The sequence below is a fragment of the Mobula birostris genome, chromosome 11 (genome assembly GCF_030028105.1).
Source record: "Mobula birostris isolate sMobBir1 chromosome 11, sMobBir1.hap1, whole genome shotgun sequence".
Classification (NCBI taxonomy): domain Eukaryota; kingdom Metazoa; phylum Chordata; class Chondrichthyes; order Myliobatiformes; family Myliobatidae; genus Mobula; species Mobula birostris.
This window is the reverse complement of record NC_092380.1, coordinates 17,744,017-17,769,621: the sequence shown is the minus strand read 5'-3', so window position 1 is coordinate 17,769,621 and position 25,605 is coordinate 17,744,017. Positions and strand designations below refer to the sequence as shown.

Sequence of the window (25,605 nt, the reverse complement as noted above, 5' to 3'; positions counted from 1 at the left end):
GTCAGAAATAATCTACAACCACTTTAGATTTCCACAGTTAACAGTGTGTGTCCATACTACGTAAGTGGGGCCATCTTTATGGTTAGCTGATGGAAATCAGCTCTGTGTGTCTCTCTCTCCATGGACGCTGCCTGACTTGCTAAGCGTTTTCAGCGTTTTCGGTCTATACTTCAGATTTCCAGTATCTGCTGTATTTTGCATTTTGCTTGGTGTTAAAAGACCATAAGATATAGGAGCAGAAGTAGGCCATTCGGCCCATCAAGTCTGCTCCGCCATTCAATCATGGCTGATCCAATTCTTCCAGTCATCCCAACTCCCCTGTCTTCACCCCATACCCTTTAATGCCCTGGCTAATCAAGAACCTATCTATCTCTGCCTTAAATGCAACCAGTGACTTTTCCTCCACAGCTGCTCATGGCAACAAATTCCACAGATTTATCACCGTCTGACTAAAGAAATTTCTCCGCATCTCTGTTCTAAATGGACGTCCTTCAATCCTGAAGTTGTGCCCTCTTGTCCTAGACTCCCCTACCATGGGAAATAACTTTACCATATCTAGCAACACACATCAAAGTTGCTGGTGAACGCAGCAGGCCAAGCAGCATCTGTAGGAAGAGGTGCAGTTGATGTTTCAGGCCAAGACCCTTCGTCAGGACATATCTAATCTGTTTAGGCCTTTTAACATTTGGAATGTTTGAGATCCCCCCTCATTCTCCTGAACTCCAGGGAATACAGTCCAAAAGCTGCCAGACATTCCTCACATGGTAACCCTTCCATTCCTGGAATCATTCTCGTGAATCTTCTCTGAACCCTCTCCAACGTCAGTACATCCTTTCTAAAATAAGGAGCCCAAAACTGCTCACAATACTCCAAGTGTGGTCTCATGAGTGCCTTATAGAGCCTCAACATCACATCCCTGCTCTTATATTCCATACCTCTAGAAATGAATGCCAACATTGCATTCGCCTTCTTCACCACCGACTCAACCTGGAGGTTAACCTTTAGGGTATCCTGCACAAGGACTCCCAAGTCCCTTTACATCTCTGCGTTTTGAATTCTCTGTCCATCTAAATAACAGTCTGTCCGCTTATTTCTTCCACCAAAGTGCATGACCATATACTTTCCAACATTGTATTTGTGATCATTCTGACCAGCATTTTTAACTTGCCAGCTATTGATTTGCGCCCAAGTGGACAGAGACAAACAACTGTTGAGCACCCATGTGCTAATCTCAGAAATAGTTAAGTTTTCCATCGCCTTGAGTAAATGGGTCAGTAAATGGGAGATGCCGTACAGCGTGGCTGGCTATTCACTAATTAATATGGGAATGATGAGTCGAAAGGGGGGAGGAGAGGCGGGGGGAGGGTGTTAGAACAGAACCCCACCAGAGTGCTGATCAAGAAGGTGACCGCCGGGCTTTGCTGCAACCGGCCACCGCGTCACCGTCGGTCACAGCAGACAGCGACAGCAGCGGGACCGTGGCACCATTCTGGCAGCGGGAACTTGGGTCTGAGGGAAGTTGCATTATTTCCCTCTAAAAGGGGGAGACTTCGCGTTTGACGAAGAACATCAAAGAGCCGCGACAAGCTGAAGGACATTGTATTTTCGGTTAATTGCTCCAAATTCCGCTAACATCGAGAAATCACAACGCTTTGGGTAGAAAAAAACAATGCAAATGAACAGACAAATCATTCTAAAATATTTCCTGCCATTATACATTAATTCACAGCCTTCCTAAATACTGGTTTAACATCCAGAAACGCATCATTTCTTTTTATCAATATAGTATCCAAAATCCAACCATTCTAGAGTCAGAGCACTAAAAATAATCTAATATGAATCTTAACAATCCAAATTAAATCTTTAAATTCGAAATCTGCCGGATTTTAACCTACAAACACATAATGTAATCGTTGACATTATACAATAACGATGCATTAGGTGATTATCTCCTGGAAAACGTGAGCTAACTCCTGCCTTTCCCCCGACATCGTTCCCACATCCCGGGTCGCTGAGGCGTCCTCTCCTTCTCTCCAAGACCAAGTGAATGCGGCAGGAGGGGTTCACGGTCAGAGTACCATCTGGGCGCACCCCGGCGCAGGCTCGCTTTCACCGGCAGCGATACCTGGGCAGGGCCGGGGGACGCGTTATCCGCCGCTGCTCGCACCGTTTGCCCGCGTCACCTTGCGCCTTGGCGCCCTTGCTGAAGCTGGCGGACCGCGCTGGAACACCGGCCAGAGCGGAGCTTTCTGACAACGCACAATTTTGCTTTCGGAGGAGGGTGGTTGGGGACGGGGAAGGGAACGGGATTTCGAGGAATTTCTGCAAATATTTCAAAGTTACCTGTTCGCGATAGCAAGGGCCAGATTCTGGGCAAAGCGGAGCAGCCGCCGGAGAGGAGATCAGGTGTCCGGGGGGGGATGAGAGGGATTCGGGGAACTAGAGCTTTACAGTTCGGGCGACTGCATCAGACGAGCGTCTCCAGGTGGAAGAGGTCACTGCGGCGGGACGGTGCTCAGCGAGCCCGCAGCATGTCGCTCCGGACCTGCTCCTGGAGGGAGCGAGGCTGGCAGAGTGCCGCGCTCGCTCCCACAAATGCGGTCCCTCTCTCCCTCCCACCTTCCCATGAAACCCAGTTTAAATAGACGCGCCCTCTCCCTCCGCACTAACCCTCAAGCTCCCACTCAACGCAAGCGGCTGGGAACTGGGCGGAGACACACACACACACACACACACACAGACGTATACACACACACATACACACACACACACGGACACACACACACACAGACACACACACACACACACACACACACACACACACACAGACCCTCCCCTCCCCTGTCACAACAAAAACGATCGGCGAACAATCGCTGCCTTTATGTAGCGCCCGAACTCAGTGTGTGTGTGTGTGTGTGGGGGGGGGGTGTATGTGTGTATGTGTGTGTGTGTGTGTGTGTGTGTGTGTGTGTGTGTGTGTATGTGTGTGTGTGTGTGGTGTGTGTGTGTGTGTGTGGGGTGTGTGTATGTGTGTATGTGTGTGTGTGTGTGTGTGTGTGTGGGGTGTGGGGTGTAGTGTGTGTGTGTGTGTGTGTATGTGTGTGTGTGTGGGGTGTGTGTATGTGTATGTGTGTGTGTGTGTGTGTGGTGTGTGTGTGTGTGTGTGTGTGTGTGTGTGTGTGTGTTGAGGGGAGGGAGAGATCCCCAGGAGTAGAAGCTGAGCACACCTGACGGGCTGGAGGGCAAGAGGAAGAGAGCTGACAGAATCTGATCAAAGGGGTAAAGATATTTACAGCTCCTGCTGGTGGGAGAGCAGGGAAAAGGGCGAGATAGACCTGTGGCCACGACTGGAGACGGGGGCGGACAGAATGGAAATGTTAAAACCGTTGTTCAGGAGGTTTTTCACAACAATGAGGAGTAATGACAAAGCGGACACAGTCCTTCCTCCCAGCGAGGGAAGTCTGTTTCGCCGCATGACTCCGAAACTCTGTTCTCCCAGTAATCTGAGGGCTGGAAGATGAAGGGTTCGGCCAAGGCAGTGACCTCTGCTCTATGTGTCCGCACGGCGCTTCAGCTCCGTCTCCTTCGTCCAGACCAAAGGCCAGCGCCCACAGTCGCTGCGCCATCTCTCTCATTCTCTCACATTCTCACATTCTCACTCTCTCTCACTCATTCTCACTCTCGCTGTCTCCTTATCGCTCTCACTTTCTCACCCTCTTACTCTCTCACGTTCTCTCACTAACTCTCTCACCCTCTCTCACACTCTCTCAAACACACACTCTAACATTCTCTCAGACACTCTCTCTCTCACTTTCTCACACTCTTACACTCTCACACTTACACGCTCGCACACACAGTCGCATACTCTCACACACTCTCACACAAACACACACTCACATGCTCTTAGACACTCTCCCTCACTAACTTACACTCTCACCCACATACTCTCACTAACACACTCTCATACTCTCTCTCTCTCACACACACACACACACACTCACATTCTCTCACACTCTCACATTTTCATTCTCACTCACGGGCTCTCCTCCCTTATCAAACCCAGCAATCGGGACTGGGCTGTTATTGTTAGATGTACTGAGATGCAATCAAAAGCACTGAGTGACATCCATAGATAATGCCTCTCTCTCTCTCATACATTCTCAGATAATGCCACACAGAACCATATGGAAATAGAACAATGAAAGAAAGCCAGAACTACCCGCTGCCGGGTAAAATGGGTAGAGGTGGGGTCATTGAACATTGCCCCAGGTTAAAAATCATTCAAGCTAAAGGCTTGGGGGGAAATCATTTCCTAATATTTCTCATGACCCAAAACAAGTGGGAATGTGAACACTAGAGACTGTGCTGATGTAGGAAACCTGGAGCAGCACACACAAGATGCTGGAGGAACTCAGCACGTCAGGCAACATCCATGGAAAGGAATTTCAGGCCGAGACCCTTCCTCAAGGACCTGTAATGGGAACATGAGGTTGTCAAGATGCTTCAAGTGGATACAGCCAAGCAGAGTTAGTCAACAACTTCAAGAGCTGTGAAGTAATGTTACGGCTATACAAGACCTTAGTTAGATCCCACTTGGAGTATCGTGTTCATTTCTGGTCACTTCACTACAGGACGGATGTGGATACTATAGAGAGAGTGCAGAGGAGATTCACAAGGATGTTGCCTGGATTGGGGAGCATGCCTTATGAGAATAGGTTGAGTGAGCCCGGCCTTTTCTCCTTGGAGCGACGGAGGATGAGAGGTGACCTGATAGAGGTGTATAAGATGATGAGAGGCTTTGATCCTATGGATAGTCAGAAGCTTTTTCCCAGGACTGAAATGACTAACATGAGGGGGGCATAGTTTTAAGGTGCTTGGGATTAGGTACAAGGGGGATGTCAGAGGTAAGCTTTTCACACAGAGGTTGGTGGGTGCGTGGAATATACTGCTGGTGATGGTGGTAGAAGCAGATATTATAAGGTCTTTTAAGAGACTCGGATAAGTAACTGGAGCTTAGAAAAATAGGGAGCTGTGTGGTAGGGAAATTCTAGGCAGCTTCCAGAGTAGGTTACATGGTCAGCACAACATTGTGGACTGAAGGGCCTGTAATGTGCTGTAGATTTCTATGTTCTATGTTAATGAAGATGGAAAATATATGAGGCTATCCACTTGGTTGGAAACAGAAGTGTGGAGAGTGTTTTTAAAGAAATTGCAACTATCAAGTGATGCGATGACCATTTACTGGAAACCAGCGTGCAGGTGCAGAGGGGAGTTGGGAAGTCTTGTGAACGTGAGAAAGTCTGTAGACGCTGGAAATCCAAATAACACACACAAAATGCTGGAGGAACTCAGCAGGCCAGGCAGCATCTATGGAAGTGAATGAACTGTCAACGGTTTGGGCCGAGACACTTCCTCAGGACTGGAAAGGAAGGTGGAACAAAGAGGTGGGGAGAGGGAAGGCGGATAGCTAGGAGGTGAGAGAAAGGGATCTGGTAGACGAGGAGAGTGGACCATAGGGGAAAGGGAAGGAGGAGGGGCACCAGGAGGGGTGATAGGCCGGTGAGAAGAGGTATGAGGCCAGACTGGAGGATAGAAGAAGAAGGGAGGGGAGCTAATTTTCCTTTTACCAGAAGGAGAAACTGACGTTCATGCCATCAGGTTGGAGGCTGCGAAGACAGAATATGAGGTGTTGCTCCTCCAACCTGACTGTGGCCTCATCGTGACACAAGAGGAGGTCAAGGACCGACATGTCGGAACGGGAATGGGAATGGGAATTAAAATGTTAGGCCTCTGTTCCACTTTTGACAGATGGAGCAGAGGTGCTCAACAAAGTGGTCCCCAAATTTCTGATGGCTCTATGGCCAGTTTCATGAAATAGTACAGACTGAGGAGGAAAGGCTTCTCGTTACAGTCACATAGGGCCATGGTTTCATGTCATCGGCAGATCACAAAACTGTTCTGCGTCGCTAAACCCCGCCTGTTGCTACCCGCGGGAAGTGACGGTGGTACAAGGACTGTACAGCTTGTCCACCTGCCACTGGTCTGAGTGTTTTCTAACTTTTCAGTCCATTCTGTGATGACCACTCTGACCCAATAGGCTTCAATAAGGCTAAAGGTTCAAAGTAAGATTTATTATCAGAGTACATACATGTCATCATATACAACCCTGAGAGTCTTCTACTGCGGGCACACTTAGTAAACCTATCGAACAGTAACTGTAAACAGGATCAATAGACAATAAACTGTGCCAATGCAGATATAAATAAATGGCAATAAATTGCAGTAGTAATTGTTCTTCAACCTGGTAGTTTGGACCCTGAGGTACTTGTACATTCTACCTGACGGCAGCAGCGAGAAAAGAGAAAAGGGCGGTGAGGATCTCTGATGATGGATGCTGCTTTTCCATGGCAACGTTTCATGTAGATGTGCTCATTGGTTGGGAGGGTTTTACCCATGATGCACTGGGCTGAATCCACTACCTTCTGTAGGATTCTCCACTCAAAACCATTGGTGTTCCCATACCAATGTAGCCAGTCAGTACAGACTGGTTATTAACAGACTTGTTATGTTGGTACTGTACTAAAGGCCTTTGCAAAATCTCCTTTCCTGACACCACCTGTGCTTCCTTCATCTATTTGCTCGGTCACCCCTTCATAAACTCAAATTAGTGAGTTGGAACCCATGTCCATTCATCTCTTCATGCCTGTTCATATTCTACTAGATTAACGGCTTTAAGGGGTTCTCCATCACTGGCATTAAAATCATTTCTAACATTTGTCAGTACAGTATTCTCTCTTACCGATATAATCCATACTCAGAGAGCTCTTTATGAAACACCTGCTCTTTAATGCAAATATATAATCAGCCAATCATGTGGCAACAAATTAATGCATAAAAGCATGCAGGCATGGTCAAGAGGTTCAGCTGTTATTCAGAATGGGGAAGAAATGTGATCCACGTGACTTTGACCGTAGAATGATTGTTGGTGCCAGGCAGAGTGGTTTGAGTATCACAGAAACTGCTGATCTCCTGGAGTTTTAACATACAAGAGTTGCTAGAGTTTACAGAGAATGTGAGAAACTAAAAAAAAGCAAAATCCAGTGAGAGATAGTTCTGTGGGAAAAATAACCTTGTTAATGAGAGAGATCAGAGAAGAGTGGTCAGTCTGATTCAGATTGACAGGACGGTGCCAGTAACTCAAATAACCACATATTACAACAGTGGTGTGCAGAAGAGCACCTCTGAAGGTGCAGCATGTTCAGCCTTGATGTGGATCTGCAACAGCAGCAGAAGACCATGAACAGCAGGTACATAATAAAGTAGGTATTGAGTACATATGAAAGGCACCAACCCCACGCTGTACAGAATGTTTTCTCCCCTCCACTGTACACAGAGTGTTCCCTCCCCTACACTGTACACAGTGTTCCCTCCCCTCCACTGTACACAGAGTGTTCCCTCCCCTCCACTGTACACACTGTTCCCTCCCCTACACTGTACAGAGTGTTCCCTCCCCTCCACTGTACACAGAGTGTTCCCTCCCCTCCACTGTACACAGAGTGCTCCCTCCCATACACTGTACACACTGTTCCCTCCCCTACACTGTACACAGTGTTCCCTCCCCTACACTGTACACAGTGTTCCCTCCCATACACTGTACACAGAGTGTTCCCTCCCCTACACTGTCCACAGAGTGTTCCCTCCCCTACATTGTACACAGTGTTCCCTCCCCTACACTGTACACAGAGTGTTCCCTCCCATACACTGTACACAGAGTGTTCTCTCCCCTACACTGTCCACAGAGTATTCCCTCCCCTACACTGTACACAGTGTTCCCTCCTCTACACTGTCCACAGAGTGTTCCCTCCCATACACTGTACACAGTGTTCCCTACTGTCAACAAAGTGTTCCCTCCCCTACACTGTACACAGAGTGTTCCTCCTACACTGAACATAGAGTGTTCCCTCCACACTGTACACAGTGTTCCCTCCCATACACTGTATACAGAGTGCTCCCTCTCCTACACTGTCCACAGAGTGTTCCCTGTCCTACACTGTACAGAGTGTTCCCTCCCCTCCACTGTACACAGAGTGTTCCCTCCTCTACACTGTACACAGTGTTCCCTCCCCTACACTGTCCACAGAGTGTTCCCTCCCCTACACTGTACACAGTGTTCCCTCCCCTACACTGTACAGAGAGTGTTCCTCCTACACTGAATATAGAGTGTTCCCTCCACACTGTACACAGTGTTCTCTCCCATACACTGTATACAGAGTGCTCCCTCTCCTACACTGTCCACAGAGTGTTCCCTGTCCTACACTGTACACAGAGTGTTCCCTCCCCTACACTGTACACAGAGTGTTCCCTCCCCTACACTGTACACAGAGTTCCCCTCCTCTACACTGTACACAGTGTTCCCTCTCCTACACTGCACATAGAGTGTTCCCTCACTTACATTGAATGCAGTGTTTCCTCCCCTACACTGTCGACAGAGTGTTCCCTCCCCTATACTCTACACAGAGTATTCTCTATACTGCATTGTACACAGTGTCACCTCCCCCTTCACTGTGTTCACAGAGTATTCCCCTACACTGTACACAGTGTGCCCACCCCTACACAATACACAGAGTGTTACAACCCACTACGTTGTACACAGAGTGTGCCCTCTCCTAAATTGTACACAGGGATTTACCTCTCCTGTGCTGTACACAAAGTGTTCCCTCCGGAACACTGTACACAGAGTATTCCCCCCTGTTCTGTACACAGTGTTCCCTCCACTACACTGTACACCGTCTTCCCTCCCCTACAACGTACACAGAGTATTCTATCCCCGTTCTGTACATAGAGAGTATCTCTCCTACAATGTACACAGAGCATTTCCTCTACTGAACATAGTATTCTCCCTACACAGTACACGGAGTGTTCCCTCCCCTACACTGTACACAGAATGGTCCCCCAGCACAGAGTTTTTACTCACTTGTAGTGATCCCTCCCGCACAGTGTGTACAGAGTGTTCAATCCCCTATACTGTACACACAGCATTCCTTCTACACTGTATAGAGATTGTTCCATCTTCTACGTGGTACAGTTTGTTACCCCTACACTGTACACAGTGTTCCCTTCCCGTCACTGTACAGAGAGTGTTCCCTCCCCTTCACTTATATAGAGTGCTCCCTCCCCTTCACTTATATAGAGTGCTCCCTCCCTCTAACACTGTACAGTGTTCCCTCTCCTACACTGTACAGAGAGTGTCCCCTCTCTCTACATTCTACACATTGTACCCTCTCCTGCATTGTACACAGTGTTCCCTCCTCTTCACTTATATAGAGTGCTCCCTCCCCCACACCGTACAGAATGTTCCCTCTCCTACACTGTACAGAGAGTGTTCCCTCCCCTACACTGTACAGTGCTCCCTCCCCCACACCGTACAGAGTGTTCCCTCTCCTACACTGTACAGAGAGTGCTCCCTCCCCTGCACTGTACAGTGCTCCCCCACACACCGTACAGTGTTCCCTCTCCTACACTGTACAAAGAGCGTTCCCTCCCATACACTGTACAGTGCCCCCCCACACTGTACAGAGTGTTCCCTCCCCTACACTGTACAGTGCTCCCCCCACACTGTACAGAGGGTCCCTTCTCTCTACACTGTACAGTGTTCCCTCCCCTGCACTGTACAGTGCTCCCCCCACACTGTACAGAGCGTTCCTTCTCTCTACACTGTACAGTGTTCCCTCCCCTACACTGTACAGAGAGTGTTCCCTCTCCTACATTGTACAGTGCTCCCTCCCCCACACCGTACAGAGTGTTCCCTCTCTCTACACTGTACAGTGTTCCCTCCCCCACACTGTACAGAGTGTTCCCTCTCTCTAACTGCACAGTGTCCCCTCTCTCTATGCTGTACACATGCTACCCTCTCCTGCATTGTACACAGTGTTCCCTCCACACTGTACACACGTAACGCGCTGCTACGGTTGTAGAGTATTTCATGCAAAGGTCTTTCTGTAGAAGCAGTGATTGGGTTTCTGTTGGAGTTAAGCGATGCTTGGGAATTTGGGGCATCCAATCAGCAGAGTGGAACGACGAAGGTTCTAGAGAAGGCTGGGGGACCGGTTTTGTGACCGACACCAGTGGCGGGTCTTCATTCTTTTCGGCGGCAAATAAAGAGATAAGACGCGGGATCCGATCCCGTGGGAAACGCGACTCGGCGGAGCCCAGGCGCGGAGTTCTGCCGAGGATCAGTGACTATGGTTTTTGGAAGATTTCAGCTCCAGCCTCTGCACATTTGACTGTTTAATTAGAATGGTCCTTTTTAATTTACTAACTCTTTGGTTAAATTAACATTCACAGATATACTTCATAATTGCATGCAGTATGCGATCTGTTATTTTATATCGACTGGCTATTGCAGGGTAGTAAATCACACAAACCGGGGTCTGGGTGAGCGAGAGATCCCAACACCACGGATTTGGCGGGACCAAAGTCATACACACCCTAGACGTACGAAGCCGGAGAAAGTTGCGGAACCCAGTGGCTGTTAGATAGGGGTTAACGAGGCGCATTTCCAGAGACGCCCAGTAAAATGGGGTTTCGTTGTCGGGGCAATCGTCCCGGATTGAATTCGCTGAACGCGTTGTGGTTGCCCTAAGAATTGATTAGGTGGGTCTGTGGTTAAGCCTATGTTAAACTATAGTCCGGGAAAGTGATTAACGCTGCAGGGGTTAAGAATTCCTCGTGTAGGGGTTAAGCGTTGGTGCGATCGCCTGCAAATAATGTAAACACGAGGAATTCTGCAGATACTGGAAATTCAAGCAACACACATCAAAGTTGCTGGTGAATGCAGCAGGCCAGGCAGCATCTCTAGGAAGAGGTACAGTCTACGGTTCGGGCCGAGACCCGAAACGTCAACTGTACCTCTTCCTAGAGATGCTGCCTGGCCTGCTGCGTTCACCAGCAACTTTGATGTGTATTGCCTGCAGATAATGGTTGTGTTCTGTGCGGCGTGGATATCCGCAGCCCAGATGAATTGTTGACTAGGGTTTTAAGCGCTGTTAAATCAGTAGGAAAAGTTACGGATAATATGAGCAAACGGAGGGGAAAGAGGTAGCATTAATTCAGACCAGCACTGACGTAACGGGAGTGGGTCTGCCTGGTACCTTTGGGGTCCCAGGAGAGGCAGGGCCGTGGGCCGTCCACTCTTTCCAAGGAAAGGGGAGAGCAGGCGAGAGCGCCGAGTTTCCCCGTAGCTGACGGCGGAGGCTTCAGAGACAAGTTGCTGTCGTGTCCGCGGAGCGCGGGGAGAGGAGTAGTCTGATGTGGAAGGTCTAACGGGTCCCCCAGTGAGGGATGAAAACTCTGAGCTGGTATCGGCCCTTACGTCCCCGGCGGATAAATGGCAAAAGTGAGTCAAAGGTCCGGCCGGCCGCTGAAGTCGCGAGGTCTTAAAGGCAGAGATCCCTTTGGCCACTTCCGGGGGCTACATCCAAGCGCTAGAAAACCTTTTTTTTTTGCACGACAGGGGTTTAAAAAACCATAAAATATAGGAGCAGAAGCAGGCCACTTGGCCCATCGAGTCTGTTCCGCCATTCAATCATGGGCTGATCCAATTCTTCCAGTCATCCCCACTCCCCTGCTTTCACTCCATACCCCTTGATGCCCTGGCTAATCAAGAACCTACCTATCTCTGTCTTAAATACACTCCATGACTTGGCCTCCACGGTCACCCATGGCAACAAATACCACAGATTTACCACCCTCTGACTAAAGCAATTTCTCCGCATCTCTGTTCTAAATGGACGTCTTTCAATCCTGGAGTCGTGCCCTCTTGTCCTAGACTCCCCTACCATGGGAAATAACTTTGCCATATCTAACCTGTTCAGGCCTTTTAACATTTAGAACGTTTCTGTGAGATCCCCCCTCATTCTCCTGAACTCCAGGGAATACAGCCCAAGAGCTGCCAGACGTTCCTCATACAGTAACCCTTTCATTCCTGGAATCATTCTCATGAATCTTCTCTGAGCCCTCTCCAACATCTGTATATCCTTTCTAAAATAAGGAACCCAAAACTGCACACAATACTCCAAGTGTGGTCTCATGAGTGCCTTATAGAGCCTCAACATCACATCCCTGCTCTTATACTCTGTACCTCTAGAAATGAATGCCAACATTGCATTCGCCTTCTTCACCACCGACTCAACCTGGAGGTTAACCTTTAGGGCGTTTATGACGGGTTTGGGAGCATATTTCGGGTGGGGGGACTTTCTGCCCGGATGTTCCGGCAAGAGAGACGGCTGCGTGGCTTGCGGCGTAGAGGGGACATCCAAACGGCGGAGGAGAATCACTTGATGGGCCAAGAGGCGAAGGGCGCGCAATCACAGGGGCACGAATGGCTCGCAAGACGTAACCCCCCCCCCCCTCCGTTTGTCGGGCTGACCAGCGAAGAAAGGGAGGGGGGAAATGCGATGGAGGAGCGGGAGGCCTCTGTCAGTCGGGCACAGTCCTCGGCAGTAGCTTCTGTTGCTGAAGTGACCCCCGATATGTGACCCCCGCGGGTGTTACAGGAGTTCGTGGCAGATTGTACAGCCGAGGTATCCGGGTTGTTTTCGGCGGGTGCGGCCGCCAAGCATGAGAAAGCCGATAGGGATTAGCCCACTGAGGGGACGTACCAAGCAGAGGGCTGCTATTGAACGGGTTCCCTGGAAAGGGGGAGCGGCGGTATTGTCTGTTACGACGGCGGCGAGGAGGCACACTTCAGGCGAGAGTGTGAAGGAGGAAAACCTTCGGAAAGTGAGCCCACGGTTAGTAAGCAGAGAGCGAAGTTGGAAAACCTCGGAGAGAGGGAATGGCCTGGAGTCTGGGGTCACGTTTCAATCAATATATCAAGGAAGATACTAACATGAAAAACCTTATTCCCGAGGCTTTAGCGGGGCCAAACTCCAGCGTATCCCTACGGATCGAGGGTGTTTCTGCTAGAGCCTTACTTGACACAGGTTCTCGGTTTATTCTGCTGTGCAGATTCTTCTACAACCGGTCTTTGACGCATCGACCATTGACGCCATTCAGTGCGCTAGAGCCCGGGAGCCTCAGTGCTGGTGACTAACCGTATGATGATTACTTGTCGTTGAAGCGAGAGTTTTCTGAGGCAGATGTGGGAGTAGCTGAGGTCCCTGGTACGTTAGTGCTGGTTTGTCCGGACCCGGTCGAGAAGGGCGAGGCTTCAGTTCTCGTGGGGATGAATGCTCCTGTTGTGAAGAGGCCAGAGGGAGCCTGCGAGGAGAAAGTTGAAGCTGGGAAACATGGTGTCCGTTCACCCTTTGTGTGTGTGTGTGGACCAAGCGCATCGCTTTACGGCCAGGGGGAGTAGCTGGAGCGACGGGAAACCCCAGATTTCCCGGAATGCCTGAGGTCGATGCCCTCTTGGCGGCTGCTCCGGATGACCACGAAGAGGAGTCGGGCTTACCTGCTGGGGTACTGGTGAGGCCCGAACTGCGGAAGCCGTTGGTTGTACAGGTGAGCAGGATGACAGCTAGAGTCAGGAAGACCTCGGAGAGGGAGGTCACTCTCAGCCGGGGAAAGCCTCTGGCACACCCCTTTCTCCCGGTGACAGTTATGTCTAGTGCTCCTGCGAGACAAGCAGAAGAGAAACCATCTCCTGGAAAGGGAACGTTGACAGGCAAGTCATTCAACTTTGGGGACTTCCCGGTCCCTGGAGGTTGATAGAGAAGACGTTGGAGCTGGAAGATGTCTTTTTCTACTGACGAGTTTGCTGGGGGTTGTTCCAAGAGCACTCGCCACACCAGCCAGGTGACAGAGGACACCCCTTTCACAGAACGGTCTCGGCGACTGGAGGACGTTCGGCAGCATCTGCGGAAGTTGGGATCGTCACTGAGTCCAGGAGCCCCGGTGCGTCCTCCGTAGCGGTGGCGAGGAAGAAGAATGGGAAGGTACGAATATGTGTTGACTATCGGACTCTGAACCGACGTACGGTCCCTGACATCGGCTACGAGGGCCGCCCCTTCACGCCATTTGCAGAGTGCGGGGCCACTTGATCTGGCGTGTGTGTGGAACACGGCGAGTGTCTAGGTTATTACCGATCACAACACCAGATACGCTCAAGCCTCCCCTACAAAGGATCAGCGGGCGACCCCCGTGGCCAAAGTGTTATGGGAGAAGTATTTCGTTCATTATGGCCCTCCCAGACGGCTACATGGCGATCAGCGAAGGGATTTTGAGAGTCGGCTTAAAGGTGAGTTACTGGGCGTGCTTGAAGTCGAGGACTACGCTTTATCACCCACAGGGCGATCCCCAGCCCGAGAGGTTCAATCGGACATTGGTGGACATGCTCTGAACCCTGGAGATCAGTAAGAAGAACAAGCTGAGTCAGCATATTCTACATCTGGTCCTCTGCTACAACTGTACACGGAATGAAGCTACTGGGTACTCGCCGTATTATTCGATGTTCGAGCTCGAAGCAAGGTTGCCTGGTGACTTTTAGTTTGGGATTGGTGGGGAAGATTTGCCACAGAAACCCTATCTTAAGTATGCGTCTGACATGAGGAGGGAATTGCAGAAGGCTTATGGACTAGCAGAGGTCTCTCCTACCAAGCAGAATCAACAGGCAAGATGATCAAAAGATTAGGTTCTCCCAAATGATGCCTAGAGACAGAATTCTCATGAAGAATTTGGGGCTACCAGGGAAGCATAAGTTGGTTAACTGCTGGGTGTTTACATCTTACACAGTGGAGAGTCAGATGCCAAATGTACCAGTTTTCCAGGTGAAACCAGAGGATGGGAATGGACCTGTCAAGATTCTCCATCAGAACCACCTTCTGCCTCTGGGACAAGAGGTGCATGTTGATCCAGAGCCTGACTGGGACCCTGCACCTAGTAAGAGGACTCTGCAGTGATGTGGGAGAACAGAAGGACAAGCAGTGGAAAGGCCTGGAAGGGAATTAACCACTGAATGTGGTACAGACTCATAGGATGAGGAAATGGGAGTATGGTATACGTTACCCTATGTAAACTCCCCAATAACTGAAGAGATTCCCAAACCTTCCCACTCCGATGCAGATGAAACGGGGTGGGTGTGGATTAGCAGTGGACAGGCAGGCTTGCGGCTGGACAATGAGGGGAGACTGGGTTCTAAAGTAACTGGGAATGAAGCTGAGCTCAGCCAAGTGACAGGGGGACCAGAGTTGATGGAAGGCGTGAGTAATGGACAGGGGGAGGCCTCCCCATGTGGACAGGAAAGATCCCAGAGAGTGTCAGAAACTGAAGGAGTAGATGATGGGGTAAGGAGCTCTCAAAGAGTCAGGAAACCCCCAGACAGGCTGGCCAATGTCACACCGGGGGAACAGGGCGTTGCATCTATTCCACTGGTGACATATGTCACAAACGCTTACAAATGCATTGGAGGTTCTGATGTCACAAAATTCCTTTGAAAACTGTGATATTAATTTTGGTGGGAGATGAAAAGAGAAGGCACAGGAGAGAACCAATAATAGGATTCAGCCTGGTGGGGAAATGTGATTCGATGGAGTCCAGGCATGCAGGTCTGCTGAATATCAATAAATATAGCTTTTGGAAGATTTAAGTTCCAACCTCTGCACATTTGACTGTTTAAGTGAGCTCTCCCTACACTGTACATAGTGTTCCCTTCTCCACACTGTACACAGTGTTCCTCCCCTGCACTGTATACAGAGTGTTCCATCCCCGGCACAGTGTCCCCCGCACTGTATACAAAGTGTTCCTCCCCTGCACTGTATACAGAGTGTTCCTCCCCTGCACTGTATACAGAGTGTTCCATCCACTGCACTGTATACAGAGTGTTCCATCCACTGCACTGTATACAGAGTGTTCCTCCCCTGCACTGTATACAGAGTGTTCCATCCACTGCACTGTATACAGAGTGTTCCATCCTCTGCACTGTACAGAGAGTGTTCCCTCCCCTACACAGTACACAGAATGTTCCCCCCTACACAGTACACAGAGTGTTCCCTCCCCTACACTGTACACAGTGTTCCCTCTCCTACACTGTACACAGAGAGTTCCCTCTCCTACACTGTATACACAGTGTGCACTCCCCTACACTGTACAGAGAGTGTTCCCTCCCCTGCACTGTACACAGAGTGTTCACTCCCCTACACAGTATACAGAGTGTTCCTTCTCCTACACTGTATACACAGTGTTCACTCCCCTACATGTGTACACAGAGTGTTCCCTGTCCTACACTGAACATAGAGTGTTCCCTCCACTACACAGTACACAGAGTGTTCCTCCTACACTGTACACAGCGTGTTCCCTCCCCTACACTATACACAGTGTTCCCTCCCCTGCACTGTACACAGAGTGTTCCTCCTACACTGAACATAGTGTTCCCTCCCCTACACAGTACACAGAGTGTTCCCTCCCATACACTGTACACAGAGTGTTCCCTCCCCTACACTGTACACAGAGTGTTCCCTCCCCTACACAGTACACAGTGTTCCCTCCCCTACACTGTACACAGAGTGTTCCCTCCCCTACACTGTACACAGAGTGTACCATCTCCTACACTGTACAGAGAGTGTTACCTCCCCTACGCTGTACACAGAGTGTCCCCTCTCCTGTACAGTACACAGAGTGTTCCCTCCCCTACACTGTACACAGAGTGTTCCCTCCCCTACACAGTACACAGAGTGTCCCCTCTCCTGCACAGTACACAGAGTGTTCCTCCTACACTGTACAGTGTTCCCTCCCCTACACAGTACACAGAGTGTTCCCTCCCCTACACTGTACACAGAGTGTTCCCTCCCCTACACAGTACACAGTGTTCCCTCCCCTACACAGTACACAGAGTGTTCCCTCCCCTACACTGTACACAGAGTGTTCACTCCCCTACACAGTACACAGTGTTCCCTCCCCTACACTGTACACAGAATGTTCCCTCCCCTACACTGTACACAGAGTGTTCCCTCTCCTACACTGTACACAGAGTGTTCACTCCCCTACACAGTACACAGAGTGTTCCCTCTCCTACACCGCACACAGAGTGGTCGCTCCCCTACACTGTACACAAAGCGCTCCCTCCCCTACACTGTACACAGAGTGTTCCCTCTCCTACACCACACACAGAGTGCTCCCTCCCCTACACTGTACCATGTTCCTCCCTTATGCAGTACACAGTGCATTTTTACGCAGAAAGTATTCTTTCCAGTGCCGCACCCAAATGCCTGTTCTCTCAGTTCCACACGCTGAGCGCCTCTTTCAATACATGTGAGAATCGATTCCTCTAACATACGCTGAGCAGCTTTCACATGGTATCTCAGAATTAGTTCTTCTTTACTACAGAACTGGAAGCAAAACGGTTAAAGTTAGTCGCAATCCAGAGAGCTGAATTATTCATCTGGAGAAATGTGTTCAAATCTCAGTGCGGAAGCCAGAGAGTTTAATGTAGTTAATTAACCAATCTGTGATGGTGATCGTGAAATTACTGAATGCTTGTGAATTACCATCTGGTTTATTGGAGCCTTTTGGCGAAGGAAGCCTATGGTCCCTGCTTGTTCGTTCTCAGGCTCCGTACCTCACCATCACACACCTCACTTCATCTCACCTCCTGAGGTGGGTCACAAGCCACGGGTGGAGGTCAGAGGTGTGGATAAACACTCTGCCCTTCCCTGAGATGGCCCATGCAATGAAAGAATAAATAAGGCCATCCAGTGGGGAAGATAAGTGGTCGAAACAGAATGAGATGCCAGAGGTCTGGATGATGAACAGGTAACCCTGCTGAGTCTGGGCTGAGGCCCAAGAAGAAATACTGGCGGTACTCCACCTCCCCCCACCACCCCCCCCCACCCCCAGGTCAGAGATCTCATATTGGCAGCTCCTATACCTGAAGCTGTGTATCACAACCGCAGATTTGGCTGCGCAGCAGATCCGGGAAACACTTCGTATCAGCTAATTATTATTTCATTGTGACGGTACTTAACTCCATTCTTTTTGTCGTGGCACTTGTCGAGACTTGAGCAAAGCACAGCAACATTACGCTATCTGCTTGCATTCGGCCTTGCCTGAGAAATTGGGCTGTCGAGTCAACTCACACTGAAGGCTAGCAGCATTCGTTTTATATTTAGTTATCCCTTTCAGCCATAGCGTAGGCTTCGTTTTCCATTTGATAGTTAACGGCCCTGTTTGGCCTAGCGTTTATAGTTTTCTTCTCCCTCTAAACTCTGTTTTGCTTTAAAGTCTGTGAACTATCGACGCGCCTCAGTGTCCCTCGCCCGGCGCTTGGGCCACGTCTGAACGTAGTGACACTGTGATTCTGAGCAGACCCTGGAGCTTCAGGACAAGGTCTGAACCGTGAGGGCTGGGCTCCAACCACAGCCCTGTGCTGCTACTGCCCACAGGTAGTCAGGGAGCATAAAGACTTACTTAAGATCACCAGACAGTGACTGGTGTCTCAGGTCACCCGCACAGCATATCGCTGTCCCATTAAATTGGCCAACTGGCCCCACTCTCTTGTTGTTAGAAGTGTGTGTGTGTGTGTGTGTGTGTCTGTGTGTGTGTGTGTGTGTGTGTGTGTGTGTGTGTGTGTGTGTGTGTGTGTGTGTGATCACCTGGAAGAACTATGGAGGCTGCATCTGTAGACCAGAGTGAGTGTAGGGGTGGGGGTGACTCCTCCCTGCTTTCTGCACAGATCCAGAGCCCCCTCAAAGTTGGTTTAGCACAAGGAGCAAGTGACTATCCAGGCACAGCTCCCACGACCTGTGACCAGGGGTCCAGGGACCTAGAGGCACATTTAGATTAGAGTAGATTATGAGGACACTCAGTCCTCGTTTATTGTCATTTAGAAATGCATGCATTAAAAAATGATACAACGTTCCTCCAGAATGATATCACAAGAAAACACAGGACAAACCAAGACTAAAACTGACAAAACCACATAATTATAACATATTGTTACAACAGTGCAAAGCAATACCGTAATTTGATAAAGAGCAGACCATGGGCACGGTAAAAAAGAGTCTCAAAGTCCCGATAGCCCCATCATCTCACGCAGACAGCAGAAGGGAGAAACTCTTCCTGCCATGAACCTCCAAGTGCCGCCAACTTGCCGATGCAGCACCATTGGAAGCACCCGACCGCAGTGGACTCTGAGTCCGTCCGAAAAGTTTGAGCCTCCAACCAGTCCCTCCGACACAGCCTCTCTGAGCGCCATCCTCTGCGGAGCGCTTCGACCTGCCCCAGCCGCCGAGCAACAAGCAAAGCCGAGGACTCGGGGCCTTCTCCTCCAGAGATTCTGGATCACACAGTAGCAGTGGCAGTGAAGCAGGCATTTCAGAAGTTTCACCAGAAGTTCCTCTGTGCTCTCACATCTGTCTCCATCAAATCAGGATTGTGCACGGCACCCTACTTGACAAATAACAGATTTCACCACCGGAGTGGCCACTGCGAGCTGTGTCGTGCCACCATCTTCTCCTCCCGCCTTTTGGATGACACTGAGCTGATGTTTGTCCTTATGGCCCTTCCAGGCACAGGACTGCGTCCAGACCGAAATCTGGAGACCCAAGGGACTGGGACCGGATGAAGGGACTTGGTCCGGAACGGCCACTCTCCTCTTCCCTCCATGGATTCTGCCTGGCCTCCAGCATCCTTGTGTGCTGCTCCAGGTCAAAGTCTGAGCAACAGCGGCTTCGTTTGGAAAATCCGAATCTCACCGGGCAGAGTCTGCACGGCTTCCTGAAGGGAAAACCTGGTCTCTTTTTGAGGGGACGAAAACTGAGGGGGAAACAAGAGGAACTCAGCCGTTCAAGCTGCATCTGTGAGTGGGTGGGAGGGGGATATGGGGAGGACGTGTCCCGTCATTAAATCCCTCTAGCAGAGCATCTTGTGCCTCAACTAAACCAAACCACTAATTGGACTTGACAAAAGTCTTTGTCTCAGTGCCTCACAAAAGGGTTAAGTAACACGCACACAAATGCTGGAGGAACTCAGCTGGCCAAGCAGCGTCTACGGAAAAGAGTCGATGTTTTGGGCTGAGACCCTTCGGCAGGACAGGCGAAAAGAAGATGAGGAGTCAAAGTAAAGGTTTGGGGAGAGGGGAGGGAGAAACAAGGTGGTAAGTGAAACCAGGATTGGTGAAGTAGGGAGCTTGGTGAAAGAGATACAGGGCCGGAAAAGGGGGAATCTAATAGGAGAGGACAGGAGGCCATGGAAGAAAGAGAAGGGGTTGGGGGAGAAGCCCCAGCAGAGATAACATGCTGCCATGGATAGAGCACAGGCTGACAGGCAGGAAGCAGCAGACAGAGAAGAGTGGAGTCATTTTACCATTTGACAACCTGAGATCACAGGAATCACTGCTGAAACTGTGGCTGCATACAAAAACTACTGGAGCAAGGAAGTCAAACTTGCAGACGGCATGAAAATAGACAGCAAGGTGAGTGGTGAAAATCGTCCAAGCGACTTACAGAGGGTTAGGTGAGAAGGCAAATAAAGTGGGAAAATATGAAGTTGTGTGTTTTGCTAAGAACCACATTACAAGAAAAAAGAAGCTTATAGTCTGACCTTAACTGCCATGTTGCAGTCCTATGCTATCAAAGATCTTTTATTTGTTCTGTCCATCGCTTTCCCCACTTTTTCTGCTACTTAAGCTAACATTTTTATGCCCTCGTGCTCAGTGTTAATGAAGAGTAACCAAGACGTATTGGTTAGTAGGTTAATTGTAAGTTGTCCCATGGTTTGGCTGGGATTAAGTTGCTGGGTTGTTGGTGGTACGGCTCAGAGGGGCAGAAGGTCCTATTCTACACTGTATCTCTAAATAAGTAACAGGCTTGTCCCTGAATGATGCTAGGGTATAGTTCTGGTGGGTGTATCCCGCTCACTGTATAGCACCAGAATATGGTACCAGTGACCACGGGACTGCTTGTGTAGGGTAAAAGGATGAGCAAGTGTGTTGTTGTCATGAGATAACATAGGGATTCAGATAGTCCTCTGGAGTGGCCGCTGAGTAGATCCATTGGGATGATGGAAAGTTTCATTTCGGGAGAGAAGCTGTTTAGGCTAAGTTTGTTTCACTTGGAGGGGAGATCGGGGAGACTTGATAGAGATATGCAAAACTATGAAGAGCTCTGAACATGAAACAAAGAGAGTTCCAGACATGAAGCATTAACTGTTTCCTCTTTCTACAGGTGACCATAAGACATAGGGGCAGAATCAGGCCATTCGGCCCATCACATCAGCGCTGCCATTCAATCATGGCTGATTTATTATCCCTCTCAACCCCATTCTCCTGCCTTCTTCCCATAAGCTGTCTCCATTTGTACAAGAGCCTGATGGCTGGGGGTTAGTAACTGTTCTTGAACCTGGTAGTGTGAATACTGAGGCTCTTGTACCTTCTTCCTGATGGCAGCAGCAAGAAGAGAGCACGACCTGGGTGTTGGAGGATCATTGATAATGATGTGTTCCTGTTGGCACTCTTACTAGAGATCACAGTGTTTATGTAGGGTAGGAGGATAAACAAGTGCGTTGTTGTCATGATATAACACAGGGGTTCAGTATAGGTGGATCCAGACAATCCTGAGCAGATTCATCGGGATGTTGTCTAGGATGGAAAGTTTCATTTTTGGAAGAGAGACTGGATAGGCTGTTTGTTTTACTTGGAGCGGAGGAGATTGGCAGTGGGGGGGGGGACTTGATAGAGATGTACAAAGCTAAGAGGGGCACATGCAGGATAGACAGTAGAAATCTTTCTCAACACCCACAAAGTGCCCACAAGAAAACAATCCTAGCATTGTATGTAGTGACATGCATGTCTTCTGATGATAAATTTTACTTTGAAAATGCTGGAGGAGCTCAGCAGGCCAGGAGCATCAATGGAAAAGAGTAAAGTGTCGAGGTTTCGGGCCGAGACCCTTCTTCAGAACTGGGAAAAAGCTGAGAAGTCAGCGGAAGAAGATGGGGGGAGGGGGGAGGGGAGGAAGAAGCACAAGGTGGTAGGTGAAAGGTGAAACTGGGAGGGGGAGGGGTGAAGTAACGAGCTGAGGAGTTGATCGGTGAAAGTGATAAAAGACGGGGGGGGGGGATTCTGATAGCAGACAACAGAAGGTCATGGATGAAAGGGAAGGGGGAGGAACACCAGAGAGAGGTGATGGGCAGGTAAGAAGAGAAGGTGTGAGAGGGGCAACAGGAATGGGGAATGGTGAAGGGGGGGAGGGGGCAATTACCGGAAGTTCGAGAAATTGATGTTCATGCCATCAGGTTGGAGGCTATCCAGACAGAATATAAAGTATTGTTCCTCCAACCTAAGTGTGGTCTCATCCTGGACTGACATGTCAGAATGGGAATGGGGAGTAGGATTGAAATGGGTGGCCACCTAGAGATCTTGCATTTTCGGGCAGATGGAATGAAGATGCTCAATGTCAGGTCTCACTGGTATACAGGATGCTACAATGGGAGTACCAGATACAGTAGATAATCACAACAGACTCATAGGTGACATGGTGCCTCACTTGGAAGGACTGTTTGGGACCCTGAGGGAGGAGGTGTAGGGGCAGGTGTAGCACTTGTTCTGCTTGCGAGGATAAGTGCCAGCAGGGAAATCAGTGGGGAAGGACGAATGGACAAGGGAGTTGTGTAGGGATCGATCTCTGTGGGAAGTGGAAAGGCAGAAGAGGGAAAGATGTGCTTGGTGGTGGATTCCATTTTGAGATAGTGGAAGTTACGGAGAATTATGTGCTGGATGCGGAGGTGTGTAGGGTTGTAGGTGAGGACAAGAGGAATCCTATCCATGGTGTGGCAGCAGGAGGATTGGGTGAGGGCAGACGTGTGTGAATGGAAGGGATGTGGATGAAGGCAGCATTGATGGTGGAGGAAGGAAAGCCCCTTTCTTCGAAGAAGCAGGACATCTCAGTTGTTCTGGAATGAAAAGAAAAAGCCCCATCCTGAGAGCAGATGAAGTGGAGAAGCAACATTTTTTATTGCTGCACAGACCAACCATGTTCTGAGCAGGACATTTTTACACAGGCTGAAAATTGCGCGGCACTTTAAATGCTTTTTTTTGTAATATACATACTATGAATATTTAGACTGGAAATTGGAAATTTTTTTTCTTTTGAATTTATTTATTAATTGAAGGAAATACAGTACAACAAAGAAAATCTTTCACATTTTGTAAACATTTTCTCATTTGTTTTTGTTGCAGCTGCATGGCCACGAAGGCTATGTGCATGGGAGCATTTTAGTTACTGCGTGGCTGCGCACCCGTGCAGCTTAGAGGGAACAGTGCCTTCTCCTGTGCCACACTGTTTTGCTTTCCGTTTTATTCCAACAATTGTATTGATGCTGTTTCCCGAAATCAAACAGAACTCAAAAATATTATTAGTTTTATTTCCAGTTTTCTGACCTGCTTTCATCTTTATCTGGCCTGTCTGACTGCTCCCTTCCCTCACTCAATCTCTCCATCTCATGAGATAGATAATGACAAACATCTATAACAAGCCTGTAGGCTTCCACCTTGCCTCTTGTAGTGACTCCCATTTTGTTCTCCTGGTTCCTCCATCTTTGTTGTTTTTGCTCTGAGACTTTCCAGCAAAGGGGCCTCCCAACCTGTCCTCTTAGTTCCTCAATCATAGCTTCCTTTCCACCATAGAGTCCTTGACCACATCTCATCTACTTCCACTCTCTCAGCCTCTCCCCTTCTGGATGAAACAAGAATGGAGTTCCTTTAGTCCACGCCTTGAACCCCACCAGATTCCACTTCAACAGATCAATTCCTATCACCTCCAGCCAGATTCCATGCCAGAGTCAAAGTTGAGTTTATTGTCATCTGCACAAGTACATGTATGCACAGGTGCAATGAAAACTTTAGTTGCAAGAGCATCGCAGGCACATACGTATTGTGCAAAAGTCTTGGGCACATACAGTATGTATAGCCAGGGTGCCTAAGACTTTTGTGCAGCACTGTATATCACTGGAGTCGAGCATGAGTGTGCACAGGTCAGTTCCTGTACACCACTGGAATGCCATACAGGCCCCCACCTTTATTTCAAGGCTCAGGTTGTGATTGACCATCTCACCCTGTGCCCACTGGACTTGCATGTAGTGTCACAGGCGCTCCACAGGAAGGACAGCAGTGGCTGCATCTACAATGCCCTGCCATCCCACAGTCTTCTACCTGCTGCCATCCAGGAGAAGCCCATAGTCCTTGCCCTTCCACCCGTCACTCAGGACTCCAGCACCCAGGACATTTTGCTGCTGACATCAGGAGCCTCAGTACTCACACCATCAGGTTCAGGAACACTTGTCACCCCTCAGCCACCAGGCTCTGGAACCAGACAGGATAATTTCACCCGCCCCATCACTGAAATGTTCCCACAACCTATGGACTCACTTTCAAGGTTTCTTCATCTCATATTCTCAATATTTATTGCTTATTATTATTATTTCTGTTTTTCTTTCTTTTTGTATTTGCACAGTTTGCTGTCTTTTGCACACTGGGTGTCTGCCCTGTTGGGTCGGTCTTTCATTGATTCTATTATGGCTATTAGATTTATTGTGTATGCCTACAAGAAAATGAATCTCAGGATTGTATCTGACCACATACATGTACTTTGATAGTAATAAGTTTACTTTGAACTTACTGCTTACCAGGAACTTTGGGGAAAAAAGGAGAGGACACTACCTGTGTAACTAACTGACTGCACCCATGTTAATGGACTGCTCTGTTCTGTTGTCAGTATTACCTGAGTTTTTGGGACAATTCCGTGCTGACTCAGGATGCCTTGCTGTGTAGTTGTGCAGTCCCAACTCCCAGCGGCACCCTGAAACATCCCCTCCTGCCTTGTTATCCAGGGCAACTTTCAGCAACCATCCTGCGTGTGCTTGGAGCTTCATGCCATAGAATCACTCCCGCTTGAGGATGCAGGTCGGAGTGTCCCCAGAGGTGGGGTTTAGGCAGAATTTCAAAGGAATTCTGGAGAGACAGGGGAGCACAGAGGAATAGATCTAACACCAGGACGCTTGAAGGCATGGCTGCCAGTGGTGGAGGGGGGCAGCTGAAGGGATAGCAGATAAGAGAATTGGATGGATGGATGTAACAAAAATCTCACTCACATAGGTTGCTACAGCAAAGGCTGGCGCACAGAGTGCAGTCACACACTCTTGGTGGTCCCTCTGGCCTGGTTTTGGATGGGAACGTGGCAAGCTGAATCACAAATTGGCTCAGCGACGGGTAGTAGAGGGCAATGGGCAACTGGCATTTTAGTGAATGGTGGTCGTGTACAGCGGAGGTTCCACAGGGTTCAGCCCTAGACCCCTTGCCTTTCGTGGTTTATATCTTTATTTAAACTCATGGACAACCATCAAGAAGAATGATTTTGGGAAATAAAGGGTTAACCTATGAGGAGTGTTTGATGATGCTGGGAATGTACTTGCTGGAGATTAGAAGAATGTGGGGGTGGTGTGGAATCTCACTGAAACCCATCGAAAACTGAAAGGTCTAGATAGAGTGGATGTGGAGAGGATGTCACTTTAGAAGAGAGATGAAGAGGAATTCCTTTAGCCAGAAGGTGGAATGCATTGCCACAGATGGCCGTGGAGGCCAAGTTATTGGATATGTTTAAAGCAGAGGTTGATGGG

The 25,605-nt window shown here is 49.2% G+C and overlaps 1 protein-coding gene across 7 annotated transcripts in view; it reads right to left on the bottom strand.

The window, feature by feature from the left end:
• LOC140204887 (GTP-binding protein Rhes-like) overlaps positions 1–13,466 on the bottom strand; it is a 57,752-nt gene extending 44,286 nt beyond the window's left edge. For 2 of the 7 annotated variants that reach the window (XM_072271797.1, XM_072271798.1), the window contains exon 1: positions 13,095–13,466. Coding sequence is in view for 2 of the 7 variants with exons in the window: in XM_072271794.1 (XP_072127895.1) it covers positions 12,890–12,891 (2 nt within the window). In the remaining 5 variants the exon portion in view is untranslated. Of the gene's footprint in view, positions 1–2,343; positions 2,611–12,889; positions 13,074–13,094 lie in introns of those variants that run through there. The other 5 variants (XM_072271796.1, XM_072271794.1, XM_072271795.1 and 2 more) reach the window with 3 other exon arrangements.
• Between the last annotated feature and the right edge of the window lie 12,139 nt (positions 13,467–25,605).